The 15,816-nt window shown below is 38.4% G+C and overlaps 1 protein-coding gene across 1 annotated transcript in view; it reads left to right on the plus strand.

Moving 5' to 3' along the window:
* LOC145401046 (uncharacterized) overlaps window positions 1-15,816 on the plus strand; it is a 174,294-nt gene that overhangs the window by 122,638 nt on the left and 35,840 nt on the right. The window contains exon 4 of the mRNA XM_080273422.1: window positions 8,869-8,952. Coding sequence (XP_080129548.1) covers window positions 8,869-8,952 — 84 coding nt within the window. The remainder of the gene's footprint in view (window positions 1-8,868; window positions 8,953-15,816) is intronic.

The following is a 15,816-nucleotide window of genomic DNA, read 5'->3' on the forward strand; positions in this document are numbered from 1 at the left end:
TTTATCTATCTATCTATTATGATTTGTAACTACAATACATTGCTCGGTCACGCGAAAATGGCGTACCATCGACAGTTAATAGTCCTAACATATTAATACACATTATATATACATTATAATGAACTTATAAGCTAATTAAGTGAAATACATAATATTGTAAAAGTAACATAATTGTATGAATATTGTATACATATAATATTCATAGTAAATAGTGATTATCCAGTAACATTACATCTTATGGATTTTGGGTCGCCAAGAAAAAATGTTAAGAACCACTGATCTATATAATACAAGCAAGTCTCTCTCTCTCTCTCTCTCTCTCTCTCTCTCTCTCTCTCTCTCTCTCTCTCTCAACTTGCTGAATCATCCTGTTTTTGAGGGGTGGATATGATCTTGGTCAAGTATAACCTTTCAACCTTGGTCTGTGCAGCCCAGCTAGTATATTATAGAAAAAAAAATAAAAATGTTTGATAATAACTTTTATTTATTTATTTTGTAAAATGAATGGTTGCGAATATTCCAGAAATCAAGATTTTCTTCATATTTTGTGAAAGTGTCTATATGTGTTTTAAAGGGTTTTTATCTCACAACAGCTATGATTTTAATTCTTGATTATCGTTTTCTGTTACATAGTTTAATTTCGAGCATCTCGAAGGGTCGTTACAACATTATAGCAACAGTTCCTATTTCGAAATTTTTCTCGGCAGTGGCGTTTTTCTGTTTTGATTTGTTTTACATGTAAGCTGTTATTTATATTTGTTGCAATGTTTTATTTGGCGTGTGTGGAGATTACGAGTATTATTTTTTATTTCAAGTTCATTAATTTAAATTATGCTTTGTATTGTATCCCGAAATTATTTACTATCGTCACATGCTGTATGATTTAGAGTATCTACAGGGCCTCTGTAACGCAAAAGCCAGTAGCTATTGTAGTTCATACCATTTCTTGGCAATGTTATTATTTTTTTTTTTTAACTGTCATTTAATTTTTAAGCTTTCCATAGTAATGGCGAAGCTTTTTTTTTTTTTTTTTTTGTATTATTGATTTTCTTTGCACTTTTTTCCTTAAATCTTGATATTATACAGGAAGCTACCCAAGAGTAACCCAAGTACTTGTGCCAAATATGAGTGACCTTGGCCTATTTTTGAAGGTCATATACTCATTTTTGGTACAAAAATTGCATAATTGAAGTTTAAATATCTCAGAATCTAATTGAGATACAGCTATTTAGTTGAAAATCCTATGATATAAAGGTTTGTTGAGAATTTTGTCTGAATATTTTCTCTTTAGCCTAGTTGAAGGTACCGAATTCAAATCTGCTCAGTGTTTTCTTTATCGCACTTTTAGGAAAAAAAAAAAAATGCAAAGCTGTAACTTTGCAGAAACATAGCTGTGGTCCCTCTTATTGTCTGAAAGGAATATGGTTACAGTTAGGCATGCAGTTAGCCAGTTATTGAGACAAATGTAAAATGTACCCATAAGTTCTTCCACACCTTTAAGTCTTCAAATCTTGTTGATATAACACACACACACACACACACACACACACATAGCTATTTGGCCCAGTCCTCACAAAGGGAGGAAAATCTAAAACGACAACACACACACACACCACAAAACCAACCTGGAGACAGGACGTGTGTGCTGGGCAATCCTCAGGTCCTGTCCTCACCCTTAATTATTTTTGAACCAGCCCATACCCCACTGACCGGGCTAATGTATGGCCCGGCCTGCACTATATGTGCAGGAAATCTTGAAACAACAACAACAACAACACACACACACACACACACACACACACACACACACACACACACACACACAAAGCTACCATAGATAACCTTAAGGACATGTTCCAAATATGAATGACCTGGGAATATTAATAAAGGTCACACACTTGTTAATGATACCAAAATTTCATACCTTATACACCATAGATAGTTACGGTGAAAGATCCTTATTGTGACTACATAAAAAGTTAATGATAACTAATATTTGGTCTCGTTTAACGTGGCAGGTGGTGATGACCATCACCTCATTTGATGCAGTGCTGCTTACTTCTGTCACCTCTATCATTTTTTTTTTTTTTCTGTCTGCCCTTCTCTCTTCCAATTTCTCCCATCTTTCCTGTCACTTTATATTGCTCTTCGTTTCTTTTGAGGTGGCTTTACACTGAGTGACAAGCTTAATGGTTTCCTGGCTTACGGGAAACCAATAACCAATCCATAAGCGTTCCATACGTGTCAGCAGGTGGGTTGGCAGAGGTTTAGTGTCCCTCCCTGTAAAACTACTAAGACAAGCGGCCACCCCTTACGGGATTATGGCATCTGGCTATTGAAAATTCTCGGAAAATCTCGGCGGCCTTATTAGAAAAGCAACTGGGAATATTCCGCAATTCATTTTTTTTTTTTTTTTTTTAAATAGGGAAAAAGGATTATAAAGATGATGATGATGATGATGCTCGTGGTGGTAATTTTTCAACAAGATTAACCGGATTTCGCTGTTTGTCCTGTTGCAACAAAACGTTTGTACATTTGTTTAGAAGATCCTGCTTTGTATAAGGATTAGTGTGGCAATTATTGACAGACTGTACAGAGTAAACTTTGCCAGCAACAGCAGAGAAGCATATTTATTATTTATATATTCATTTATTTATTTGTTTATTATGATTTATGTCAGTGTTTTACTCAAAAATCAAATGTCGATATGTGTTTACCAAAAGAGAAGAGAAACTGTTTGTACCATAATTCCATTTTTAACTATTATTGTACACAAAGCATATACGTCGGTTTATCGCACTTGTTACGTATTGCAGCAGGGATGTCAGTGATGACGATCTTTTATCACCTTTTATGATGACGTATTTTCTTTTTTTCTGTCATGTTATTTTCATTTTCTTTTTTACGTCCGCAAAGGATGTTATATTTTACCCCTCGATTGTTTGCTTGTTGGTTTGTCTGTCTGGTAGCAGAATTACTCAAAAAGTTATGAACGGATTTTGATGAAATTTTCTGAAACGGTGGGACATGGGCCACGGAAGAAATTATTAAATTTGGGGGCGGATCCGGATCCGAATTCTATATCAACGGATCCGGATCCGCGATAACTCAAAAAGTTATGAACTGATTTCGATGAAATTTTGTGGAAGGGTGGGCCATGGGCCAAGGAATATATTATTAAATTTTGGGGCATATCCGGATCCGGATCCGGATCCGGAGTATTGCGCACAATATCTCCAAAAGTTCTCAGTGAATATCAATGAAATCTTGTGGAAAGGTGGGCCATGGACAAAGAAAGAACCGATTAAATTTTGGGGTGGATCCTGATCCGGATCCATATCTGGATCCTTTTTAATGGCAGTGGCATTGGCGGAGGTAAGCGGTCTCATTTCTTTCTGGTCTACTTTTTTACATTATTTTTGCAACACCCTGACAGTTTTATGGAACATAATAATTAATTCCCATTGAAAGGATTAGAAATAATTTGTTTTACCTTTCAGTCCAGTGACGTAATTGTTTTTATTGCCTCCGAGAAGGAGAGTATGTCTCCATCCCTGTTTGTTTGTTTGTTCATTTGTCATTTAGCAAGATTACTCAAAAGCTAAAAGAGAGATTCGGACCAAATTTGGTGCGTAGGTAGAATATGTCCCAGAGAACAATCAGTTAACTTTGGGGACCGACCTGGATCGTATTAAGCTACAGATTCTGGATCTGGAAAACACTTCTTGCGACGCCCTGTTCAGTGATGAGAAAACCTAACCCATTATGAAGAGTGGTTTGGAAATCACGTTGCCCTTGTTGGTGAAAAGCGCTCCACTAAGTGCCCCTCTAGTGCATGTTATCTCCAAACGATTTTTTTTTTTTTTTTACGATAAGATAGACTTTCCGAAGCGGTGAGATTAAATAATCTCCAGTGACCCCTTAACTGCAAGAGAAAGAGAGAGAGAGAGAGAGAGAGAGAGAGAGAGAGAGATTATTCAGAATGCGGGAAATAATGTTAATATGAGAGAACGAAATGGCAAAGGATGTGGAAGTGTGTGTGTGTGTGTGTGTGTGTGTGTGTGTGTGTGTGTGTGTGTGTGAGATAGAGAGAGAGAGAGAGAGAGAGAGAGAGAGAGAGATTAAATATCAAAGTTGTTGGTGGAGAACAAAGTTTGTGTGGTTATATTCTCATATTTCACTGTACCATGTTATACGTGGTTTGGTTGCCGATGGTTTACACTTGCTCCGATACAGACAATGACCTGCGTCCCCACCAAATGCGTGCTGGCGCGGGCTGGTAAAGGCGTGAGTGTTACATCGCAGTAACCCATACGAACAGCCCCCACTGGACGATGGTGGGTGGATGCGATGATAACTTGTGTGGGTTAAAGCAATGCAGAACACCTTCCCGCACCAACAAGAGTTTAGTGTGGACGCGCCGTACAATGATACAGCAGCTGAAAGATAAATGTCAGTAAATAAGGTTGTTTTCTCCATTATTGCAGCGCCACCTTCTTGCAGCATATAACAGTAGGAAGCTTTGATATATAATGATGATGGTGATGATGATGGTAATGATCTTAATGATAATAGTAATAATAATAGTATTAATAATAATAATAATAATAATAATAATAATAACTAGAACACCGTAAAATTGTCCAAGAACAGTTTTGATAAAGAAAAACTTGTTACAGTCATTGCCACTAGAAGCCGAGCTATAAAGGGACTTTTAGGTCAAGGTGACTGATCTTGTGCGTGTCACCTCAGATCATCACAGTCTTTATGTTCACCAAGTTTGGTGACTCCTGCTTTAATACGTCATGGAAAATAAGGTAACATCTGGAATATCCGGAGAAGTTCCAATTTTTTGCCCCAAACGAGGTCAGAGTCACTGATCTTGTGCATGTCACCTTAGGTCATCACAGTCTGCAAGTCAACCAAGTTCAGTGGCTCGAGCATTATTCTTTTATGGAAAATTAGGTGACATCCGGAATATCCAGGAAAATCCCAGTAATTGACGCTAGATGAACTCGGGAGATATTCATCTGATTAAGATCATACACCATTTACATCTGCTTCCCGGCAAGGGCTTGTACTATAAAAATTTCATATTTCTAGCTTAAGTGGTTACTTAGATGGTGATTTTCTGTTTTCCGGATAGGAGGAGACTGGGCCTAGTTGTGACATTTTTTTTTTCCTCATTGCATCATGGAGTAATGGTAGGCTATAATATAATGATTTTTTGTCTGGAAGCAGGATAATATGCCCTTTTATTATAAATATAGACAAAATAAACGAATATATTTTTTTCATATGCTTATTTAAAAATTTATGGTGGCATGTCATTCGTCTCAAATTACCCCAGACACGGGGCAACTTTTTATGCACCCCGGGGTAAACTGATATGCATGTTATAGATCCCAAATATATCCATAATTATTCTATTGTCATTAACATATGAATACAGCCGTAGTGACATATTGGATATAAGTAAAATTAAATAATATCATTATCATGCATTCACGCACTTCTAACACCTCTGTCAGTAACTGAATCAATCATTTGTGCAACTGCTATCATTCAGTTACTCCACCACCGTCACCAGCACTCACTGAATTACTCATATGTTCCATTTTCACTGTTTATAGATAGACAGAGAGAGACAGAGAGATAGATATAAATAGCTTGAGTTATGTAGTCAGACTGATTCATTGACCTAGATAGATAGATGAAGAAATAAAATAGTCTGAGACAGACAGATATAGACAGATAGTTATATTAGGTAGATAGATAGATAGACTGACAGATAAACGCAGATACCACCTAGCTCTACATCAAGATTACTTTTACCAACGCCGTTCATTAACCAATATGTTACTTTTACATTACACTGTACTGATCTGCAACATTTCTGTATGATTATTATCCATAACTCGTTTGACTGCTGCCTCCATGACAGTCTGATATGGGTAATTCCAGGCTTGGTTGAAGGGATTAGCTGAAAATATTGGGATAATTTAGTGCAGTTGTTCTCGAATGGGGTAAATTGATACTGTATCAACTAACCCATAACAACAACACCCAACACTGGTTTTCTGTACACATGGCCATTTTGTATTTATAAAAATGACGCCCCCACCATAAATCTTTGCTAATTTCACAGCCTTTTCATATATATCGTTCCACACACCAGATGACTCGGCTGCATCAACAGGTGACATTGATATATAATAATAACTTTGAACATTGAAAAAAGACTGACAATTAAAACATGTTTTTGTTTTTGTTTTCCTTAGCTCATACTCAAGCAACGCCTTCAAGTTTCCACTTCAGGCACTACCTTTGCATGAAAGTTACATAAAATGGCGACGACTACTCCCTCATCTATAGACTAATTATGAAGATATTGAGGGTGTAACAACTTGGACATGTAACAACTAGACCCGGCTTCCCCTAGTATCCAGAGATCCAGTTAGCCAATTCCCTTCCAATTTGCCAAATGAAGCTGCAAGCTGGGTATACTCACCTGACAAAGTTTGAAGGCTCTTGGCTAAATAGCCTCCGAGTAATGGTCATTTACTTTTAAAGAAGAAATACTACTAATGATTACAACATTGACCAAAGCAATAAAACTTCCCACAAGGATGTGGGAAGTTTTAATAATGATAATGAGAATAATAATGTAAATATTAATAATAACCTCTTGAAAACCTCAGTACATAGACTAGTCATACCGTTCCCTGAGCCCCGTTAGTCCTCCTATACTTTCACACACCTTCATTTGTCACTAACAGGGCACTAATACGGGATTTTCTGTATTAAGATATGCGAGAAGGAGGTCAGGTATATCGAGGATTAGAGCAATTGTATTAGAGAGGATGAACCGTCATATGTAAGAGTGGTTAATGGATGATCAGAGAAGGTAAGGTTAAGGAAAAGTCCGTGGAAGATGAGAGAGAGAGAGAGAGAGAGAGAGAGAGAGAGAGAGAGAGAGAGAGAGAGAGAGAGAGTAGACAGTCACACACAACTGATGTGAGTAGGGTAGTGGATAGGATATGAATAAGTGAATTTAGGGTTAGAAGTAGGCGTTTGAGGCCTTTATGAAGGTTGATGGATGCGGTGCGTGAATGTATGCAAAATGGAGCATGCGCTATGTACGTTTGTTAGGATTATTAGGGAGTGACATTTAAGACTAATAATGATTTTGATGTACTCGGCCACCGCCGAGGGAAGTGACATACGGCTACATGTATCTACATTTTTTTTAACTAGGGAAAATATAAAATTAGGTAGCACGGGTGGACAAAAAGAGAACACTTTCTTGTAACCAAATGTGGACAGCAGTATCACAATGGCGCTCGTTTAAAAACATTAGCTTGCTACATCAGATCGAGTTACATTCAAACTGATAAAATTTTCTACAATTTCAAATGCCCTGTTTCTGATATAACAGCATTTTCAATGTAAAGACTCTAAGTATTTTAAGGGTAATTGTAAGTTTAAATCTGCATTTGTTCTGGAATATTCCTATTGTAGGGGAGAGGGACTGACTCCCTCCAGGCCCAGTTGTGGTGGATTTATCCCCCACCCCATCCCCCAGCCTAGAATGTACGTTGTACACCCATGGGCGTATGGAAGTTGAGGAAGCAAAATAGGTGACGAAGTACAGATTTGGATAAATAAACTATGTACAAAGACGTCCATGGGAAGGGTTGCATTCCACTTATATACTTAGTAGCCAATATGATGGTCTCTGTCCACAGACGTTATAAAGCGGCCATTGAACTGGAGCCGAGAATTTTAAATCTTTTAAAAATATGCGAATCGATGTTCAACCTATTTTATTAGACACTGTTGATAGTTCTAAAATTTTGTTCTCTCCAATTCAGGTTCTGGATAGCTCTCACCGTACACATTAATGGAATAGAAGGTTACTATGACGATGATAATGATGAGGAGGAGGAGGATCAAAGATAATCCACAAGTAGTGTGTACATTGTGATTAACTGGGATAAGGGACAGAAATGACGAAAAGTTTAAGTGGCAAACATTATTTTTTCCTACTGCTGAATGAATGCAGCGGACAGAAGGATAATAACAAACCGAGGTGGGCAGATTGAGTACTACATGTCTGCTAGAGAACAGAAGCTACAATGTGATTAAGTGAAAGTAGTTTGATGGGAAAATGAGACGAGCAAGTCCAAAACTATATGTAAAGGTGACCCAAGAGATCAAGTGAGGCAGTACAGAGTGATGACAAGTAGTGACAGAGGCTAGTGAATGTTTCTTCTAGTGGCTATCCAGGGCGAACTCTGTGATTAGGCGTCTGCCGAGAGATAGGCTAATTATACTGTCATATGAAAGCAAAAACAACTTTAAAAATACATAGTAAATGAAAATGGCGGTGTTTATGAATAGATTCCACAGTTCTCATTTTTCTATATACATTTGATTATACAATACACTCTTACTTCCAGAGGTTCATATTGTACCCAATGTGCTTTCTGCTACAAACTAAGTACAACAAACCCCCAAAGATTGTGGATTTAACTAATCGATCCATTATGTACTCAACTAAAATATCAAGGTGAAGCTCCTTGTCGCTTTAACGAACCATACAGTGAGAAGTTTTAGGGTAAGACTTAGTTTTTTGATGTAATAGCACATATACACATCAAATCGTTTAGGTATGCCGCCGAATTAACTGCTGAATGGGAGTGGTTTGAGTTGAGGGAGGGCAGTCTGATTCTGCGGACGGGGTAACATGGAAGCGATTAATTTGAGGCCACCCATTCCGAGATTAAGGTGTCTGGCTGCAGATAGGCAGATGAGTCAGTTTTATAACAACCTTACCTAATCTTTTGTGTTCCTTGGCCTCTACAGGCTGGGACGGAATGGGTGTCGCCGTACGGGAACGCTGTGCATCAGGGTCAAACTGGACTCTCATTGCACGTCCCAGGGGAGCAGGTGAGTACACTAGACAATAACCATATTTTCATGTGTTAGTTGCTGGAGAGGGACGCCTTCAAGTGTTGTCATTACTGCGATAGGGCGGTGGAGCCGTCTAGTTATAAAAACTTCTCTCTCACTCGCCTCCCTACGCCACTGCAGTCCACTGGGTTCACGTTCAATATGAGCCGAGGGTTGCAACTACTGCTGTTGTTACTGCACCTAGGGGGGGTTTCTAGTTCTTCTTCCTTGCCATTTATTTCCCTCATCACACCTTTGCAGTACAGTTGTAATATCTTTGTAACACTGACAATATCTATCTATTGCCAGACGCCTCAATCCCGTTCGGGGACATAATAATCATAAATATCACGCATAAGAATAATACAGTGCTATATGCAGAAATACACCGGTAAGAAAGAGGTGCTAGGGAGCCTCGTTAACCATAGAGAGTTTGGACATTAAAGCACCACTCTTCTCATAACCTTTCTGATGACCTGTATGTTTTCTGTGGGGACACTTTACTGGCGATATTGTCCCATTCTTTTCTGATTCTTGCTCATCTTCATTCAGATCTTTGGTGAAACGTTCATCAATGCACTTAATGTGTCACGGAGTTTCGACCGAGTGGCAAAAATCATTAATTTTCAGTCTGCTTCCTTACACATTCCATCCTTCTATCAGGCTCTAATTTCCGTTCTCGTTGTTCTATATCTTATATAGACAGCCATTATTCTTCTTTTATAGTTATCATCACTGTTGATAATCCTCAGGGTCCTGGTCATTCACTAACTCTTGTTTCCTGAGCTTTACATCTAGTTGTATCTACTGATGCGCTGATGACTCCAACCTTCACTTTTCCACTCCAGTTCTCAGTGTTCGTCACAGCAGTTACACCAACAAACACGGGATGAGGCAGTGAGGCACCTGATTTCTAACCTGTCAGTTATATCTGATTTGGGGTGTGAGAAATTTTAGTTATTTCAGTGAAACAAAAACTCAGTAGCTCAGTCTTTCAACTCACCAAAATTTTCTTCCATTAGAATATCCCTTAATTTACAGTAATACGTACTTAATCCTTCATCATTTCTCAGTGTCGTTGGGATTTGTTTCTTTCAGGGGCTATCATGAAAAACTTCCATTGCTCTGCTAATATAATATGGTTTTCAGAGACGGACTGTGCTGGACCGACTTTTTTTTTTTTTTTTACTTGTTTAGTTGCTGACATTGTACAGGACCCTCATTTGCCCCTGTGTGTGCAGTACAGCTCTAAAGTTTGGTGGGCGGCTCACCAAAAGCAGTTCTGAACATAACAGAGTCCAAAACTTTTCATCTAATCAGCTCCTCTTCTCCTGTTGAATAGTTTCAACCTCTCTCTACAACACAATGATGCATCACCTTCTCTCTGGTGGAACTGTTTCAGTGACCACTGCTCTTCTCTATTGTTTGCTTGCATCCCTTCTCATTAGGCTACTACGTGAATGCAGCAACCTTCTAGCAATGCACCCCTATCCCTTTTCTCTCCAACTTCCTAATGCAAGAGATAACAGTAACGCTCAGTTCCTCATTTATGCAGCAGGTTAACTCAGGAACCGTCTTCCTCAGACTGCATTTTCCCTTGCCTATGGCCTTCAGTCTCTTAAAATTGTTTTCTGTGCATCACCTGACCTTCACAGCTCGAGGTGCAACCGTCATGGCATTATCGACAAGACACCGACTTCCTTACCAGATGTTGAAATTACGGACAAGTTAAAATCACGTCTACTTTGTATGAAGGGAATTACTGCTGCTGGGATTTCATGAAGATTATCTATAATCATCATATTCGGTATACAAGCGCATCTCAGCATTTGAGACTAAACCCACAGCCTTTCATGTTTCATTAATGACATAACACCGTACTGTGTCTTATACCACGTACTGCCTTGGCTATTCGTATGCTCAATCATTTTAACGAAATTATCGTGTCAGTGATTTTCTTTTTGTAGCAAAACATAATGGATAATGACTGATAAGGATTACATCTGCTCTTAAAGACATGTATCAACGTGGCCAGAGTTTGATAAAAGTATGTAACTACTATGAGTTCTACCAGGTGTTTGGTTGTATGCATCATTGACAGGGTTTCACATGTGCAAACCATAATGTCACGAGTTGGTGCGATCATATATCTGAACAAGCTCGTAACATTAAACTTTGGTGGGAAACCATGAATTCTAGTGGAATCCCAGTATGTATCACTCAGTCAACCGCCACATATTCACCCGATCCGGAGTGTTTTCAGAACCATTTTTCACTGTTTCATAAGTGATCGTCTTTGTGCACGACATTAGCACCTCCACTGAGTGATATGTTATGGGCGTGTTTCGCTCGTTCTAGCCGTTAGCAAGTGCGGCTCGACACTCGCCTCTATCTCACAATCAGAACTCAGTCAGGATTTGAGCGCCGTGGAAGCAGGTTAGCAGTGTGTGTGGCAGCGTCCTTCCTCAGCCGATGCCCAGTTCCCGCTGCTGCCGTTGTCCAGTTCCTGAATTCCCACTTAGCGTGATTTGGCGAGAGGTTCAGTGAGGCAGCATCCTTCCTCAGCAACGATGCCCAGTTTCCGCTTAGCCCACTCTCTGACCAGTATTTCCTTTCGTATTTTCCTAGGTTTAAGAGCTTAGCTTTTGAGTGAGCGAGTGAGTGTGTTCTCCTTATTTTTGAATTCATAATGAAACATGTAACGTAAATTTATTTCATTGTAATCAATAAATTTATAGTTCTTTTCTTTTGAGATTAATGTAATGTAAACTCGTGTTTTATTTCTCCATTAAGCTTATTTCACTTATAGCTCCTAGTTTGCATAAACGCTTTGCATTATTCATAACTGGTACTTAGGCCAGTCCTATTGTATTAAGCTTAAAATCCGTTGTGCAACCAGGAGTTAATGCATCAGCAAGAACCTGCTTATCATTAATAGCATTAGATATTAATTGTCAGGGGTGGAGTCACTTTCTCCAGAGGCTAACAGTACCAATAAACAGCACATGTGAGTAATTAGTCTCTGCTGTGTACTGTTGAGAAAGTTTATAAATTCTTGTCCTTAGAGAATCGGCGAAGTAAGCCAGGATAAAGTAATCATTGCTTGATTTTCAAAAGTCAGTTCTTTGTCTTTGTTCTCAAGTATTATTGAATATTATTCTTTAATATTCCATACTCTAAAAACCCCGTATGCAAATAAACTAGAAAAATTTAGCTGGTTGTGGAAAGGGATGTTAATATTTTTGTATAAAAGCAGTAATATTTAGCGACTGGGAGGACTTAAAGACAGTAAGACAATGTCTAAGCACTATTTCTCCCGCCTGTGTGTCAAACACCTTTTCCCCTCTCTGCCGTGGGGTCTAAGCAACCCCCACCACTTGAACATTACCAGTCTTCGCACGTTGTTTCAGCTCGTCACACATCCACCATCTTTCTGGGTTAATATATATCTTTTTTTTTTTTTTCAGTACTCTGGATAAATCTACAATCAGGTCATAATTACCTGCACTGGTAGTTAACAATGTACTATTTGAGCTTAAAACCAGTTCACAACTTTGTGACCACTCAAGTTCATTTATATGAAGTCTCCGAGATGTAAACAAATACACCAGTGCTACATCAGTCTAACCACTCCTGCTCCAGTTACACGCAGAAATTGGTCATAGCTGAATCGGTAGAGAGGTGGCTTGCAGTTCTAATGGTCATAGGTTCGAATGAAAGCTGAGGAAAGGAAAAGTTAAATGATTTGAATTTCCATAAAGAAGACTTTAGTGATTTACCAAATGACCCACCGACATGTTAATACCAATACATCAGTCCTGTACGAGACAGCTCAAGCATGTATTGAATATGGACAGTGGGTGTTAGTGCCAAAGTGGTGACATGTAGAGGTATATGGTACGTAGGAGGTATCTAATGGGCCTTTGGAACGGGCTGTGAAGCCAATGCAGAGTTACACACACACACACACACACACACACACACACACACACACACAAAGTTGTACCATCGCCTAACATCTTGAAATATGCGTCCAGGTACCTATCTGTGAATGGAACTTTGGTTTCACAAGCTACTTTAACTTTCCAGAGAGAACACATTGCACATTTTCTTTACCGTTCTCTTCTTTGTCAGTGGAGTGAACAAAGGCTGCAAAGTTTTCAGTCATCATTGGTTCATTTTTCTTTTACTGCGTTTCGCAAGATAAATGAATATGATTATTTGTTCTCATATTTCTTACAGCTAAACGTTTCCCACTATGCAGGGATGGTTTTAGAGGGGTCAAGATATAAGTATTAATTCTAGAAGGCCACACACCAGCTGACGATGGAAAGAAGGCTCACACAACCAAGAGAAACAAATTTTGCCAGACTTCTGAAGTCTTTATTTTACTCTTCTTTTCGAAAAGTCCCCTTAAGCTGTATAATAATATATATATATATATATATATATATATATATATATATATATATATATATATAGATATAGATAGATAGATAGATAGAGATAGATAGATATACTAATTAAGAAAAAAAATGACACCAATCTGAATGGATTAAAGAATGGAAAATGATGACATGAAAGAAACTGTCATTTATATATTTTGCAGTGTAATATTGTTGTACGTTTTGTTGATGTATCATAAAACTCTTACATATTAAGAAAGTTTGACAACAAAGACTGCATTACTTGATGTAAAAATTCACTGTTCATTATATCGTTAATTATCCTTAAGTGGAACAGTACTGGTGTCCATAACTCTCACTGGAATGGAGTAGAGGTAAAATATCTATAGTTAAGACTAAATAAATATTTACTCCAGGAAGGAAGATTTCTATTAAAAAAAAAACTTCTGTTTGTTTACTTGTCAGTGACTGAGACAAATTGAGTTCATTGTGGCTGGTGAAGATTTGTTGTAATAGTTGCGGTTTTTTTGTGGTTACTGATAAATTATTGTAATCAGTTTTTCTTTTCCGTTTGTAAAGTTTGCTTGTGGTTGAATAGTTTCATATTAAGTGCAACTTTTTCTGGTCAGTGATATTTTTGTGCATTGCGGTTACAAGGAGGAAGTTAATATATCACACTTACTAACTGTGCAATGAAATACATATACTGTACAATCTTTTGTGTGTGCGGGGGAGGGGGGGTGAAGGAGAGAGCGAGAGAGAGAAAGAGAGAGTGTGTGTGTGTGTGTGTGTGTGTGTGTGTGTGTGTGTGTGTGTGTGTGTGCAAGGAGAGGGAGCAAGATTCTCAGAATACCCCTACAATGAAAGGCCGCCAGGAACAACTTGTAAGCTGAGGTGACTGGCATCAAGTAATGGCGTCCAGCCTTGAGCCTAGGCGAGAGCAGCCAGAGTTTGTATAATGGGGAAGCTCACTAGTCCAAATAGTTTATGCCGACTCTGAGTATTAAATGATTCGTTGGTATAGGTCGAATCCGTAGTATGTCGTCTATTTTGTTTTTCTTTTTGTTTGAGTGGGTTGGGGGGGAGGCAGGGGAAATTCCACTTCGTGTGGGCGTTTAAGAGGCTGCAGTATTACTCGTATGTTTTTAAATTCATCCTCACTTGATAGCATTCCTCTGATGTACCCCCAGTGACAGATAGATATGGATATATAAAAGAATTTGCTCTGACCGCTTGTCATTATTTCGAATTATGTAAAATACACTGAAACGCAGCCGAAATTACTGCATCCAGTACAGTCATTATTATCTTGAAGGATCACATTTTTAACCGATAAATATAAAGAACCGAAGGTTAGAATCTTGCAAAAAGTTGTGTTTTCCAGGGAAAAGTTAACGCACTGGGTCAGGTTTAAGATTCGTTGATTTCGAGGTGTCTGGGCATATTGACTTGAATGTGCAGTATATAGGCTACGTTTTTGTTTTGCATGAAATTTATTTAAACCCTGCTACTATTCACAGAATATTTTGCCCGTGTGATTCAGTGCTTTATCAATATCCATAATATTGGAGTTTTGGTGCTTGCAGCGCAAAGCTGTGAACAATGACTCACACGGAGGTATATTTCATCATCGCTAATGTCTGGCAAATACCAGTACGTTTATTTCTTTTCTAACCTTTTATTACCATTTTCACACGTTTTCCTATCTTTAAAGTTCTGTATTCCTTTCTTGTTCTTTTCTGCCATTAGAACCATTTTTACCCTGTTCTTTTTACTCTAACATGCACACCGTACTCTTTCTACCAACATTCTCATCTTTACCTTTTTTTTTCTTCTTCTTCTTCCTTCCCTTTTCTTCCATTTTCTGCCAACACACTGCCACGTTTACCATCTTTACCTGACTTTTTTCTTCCAATAGCTAAACTGTTGTAGGTCAATCGACCTAGATAGAGAAACTCATGCAGTAGCCCTTGATATTTCTAAAGCTTTCGACAGAGTATGGAACCGTTCCCTACTGTCCAAACTCCCTCGCTATGGACTAACGTCTTTTGTTCCTCTGCTTTTCTCATATCTTAGCGACGGAAAAATATGAGGAAAAGCAGATGATGTATATTCCAGTTTCCACTCAATTAATGTTCGCATGCCACAGGGATCAGTTCTGGCGCCAACCCTGTTCCTGGTTCATATTAATGATATCTTGTCTGTCACCCACAATCTTATCCATTCATATGCAGATGATTCAACACTTCATAGTTCATTCACACGCAGACACCCATTTACAAAGTCTGATTCCTCTAACTCTCAACTGAGTACAGCCATCCCCATAAATCAAGACTTATCTATGATCAGTGAATGGGGACAAAACAACCTTGTCTCATTTAATGCTAGTAAAACCAAATATATACAATTCACTAAGAGACAGTTATTGCCAGATTCGTATATTATCTTCAATGCT

The sequence above is a fragment of the Coenobita brevimanus genome, chromosome 54, assembly GCF_032717465.1.
Source record: "Coenobita brevimanus isolate Jiangsu-jjx chromosome 54, ASM3271746v2, whole genome shotgun sequence".
Lineage (NCBI taxonomy): Eukaryota > Metazoa > Arthropoda > Malacostraca > Decapoda > Coenobitidae > Coenobita > Coenobita brevimanus.